The sequence below is a fragment of the Eimeria mitis genome, genomic scaffold (genome assembly GCF_000499745.2).
Source record: "Eimeria mitis Houghton genomic scaffold, Emh_scaff5520, whole genome shotgun sequence".
In the NCBI taxonomy this organism is placed as follows: Eukaryota; Apicomplexa; class Conoidasida; order Eucoccidiorida; family Eimeriidae; genus Eimeria; species Eimeria mitis.
In genome coordinates, this window is record NW_013573792.1 from 456 (window position 1) to 1,112 (window position 657).

Consider the following 657-nt stretch of genomic DNA (forward strand, 5'->3'; position numbering starts at 1 on the left):
CAGCAGCAGCAGCAGTGGCAGCAGCAGCAGCAGCAGCAGCAGCAAACCGCGTAAGTCATCATTCCTCTTCAACGTGCATGCATCCAATCCCTTCTCCCCTCACATCACCCTCATCAGCAGCAGCAGCAGCAGCAGGAGCAGCAGCAGCAGCAGGAGGGTTTAGGGTTTAGGGTTTGTGTGTTTGTTGCTGCAGCACCACGTCGACCCCCCCCCTCAAGCGGGGGGCTGATGATGCGGCCGCTGCGGGGGGGTGAGCTGCTACCGTACGAGGTGCCTATACACCCGGTGGGTGGTGGTGGGGGGCCCCCCAGGGGCCCCCTACAGGACCCTTATTCTGTGTTTCCTGGTGCTGCAGTTGCTGCTGCTGCTCCGGGTGTAGCAGCAGCAAGTGCTGCAGCAGCAGCAGCAGCAGCAGCAGGCGTCGCACCCAATGCTTATGGGGGGGCCTACTACCCCCTAGCTGACCCGCAGCAGCAGCTAGCTTTTGGGGGGGCCCCCAGCAGCAGCATGTATATACCGCCTAGCTACGGCTACCTTGTTGCTGGTGCTGCTCAGGATGCTTATGGGTTGCAGCCAACTGCAGCAGAAGCAGCAGCAGCAGCAGCACGAGCAGCAAGAGCAGCAAGAGCAGCAGCAACTGCAGCAGCAGCAGCAGCA

At 61.8% G+C, this 657-nt stretch overlaps 1 protein-coding gene across 1 annotated transcript in view; it reads left to right on the forward strand.

The window, feature by feature from the left end:
- Positions 1-228: 228 nt before the first annotated feature.
- The window catches only part of EMH_0082500 (uncharacterized protein), a gene marked incomplete at both ends in the record, with an annotated part of 1,691 nt that continues 1,262 nt past the window's right edge, over positions 229-657 (forward strand). Inside the window, 2 exons of the mRNA XM_013500545.1 lie at positions 229-263; positions 556-655. Of these exons, the coding sequence (XP_013355999.1) occupies positions 229-263; positions 556-655 (135 nt within the window). The remainder of the gene's footprint in view (positions 264-555; positions 656-657) is intronic.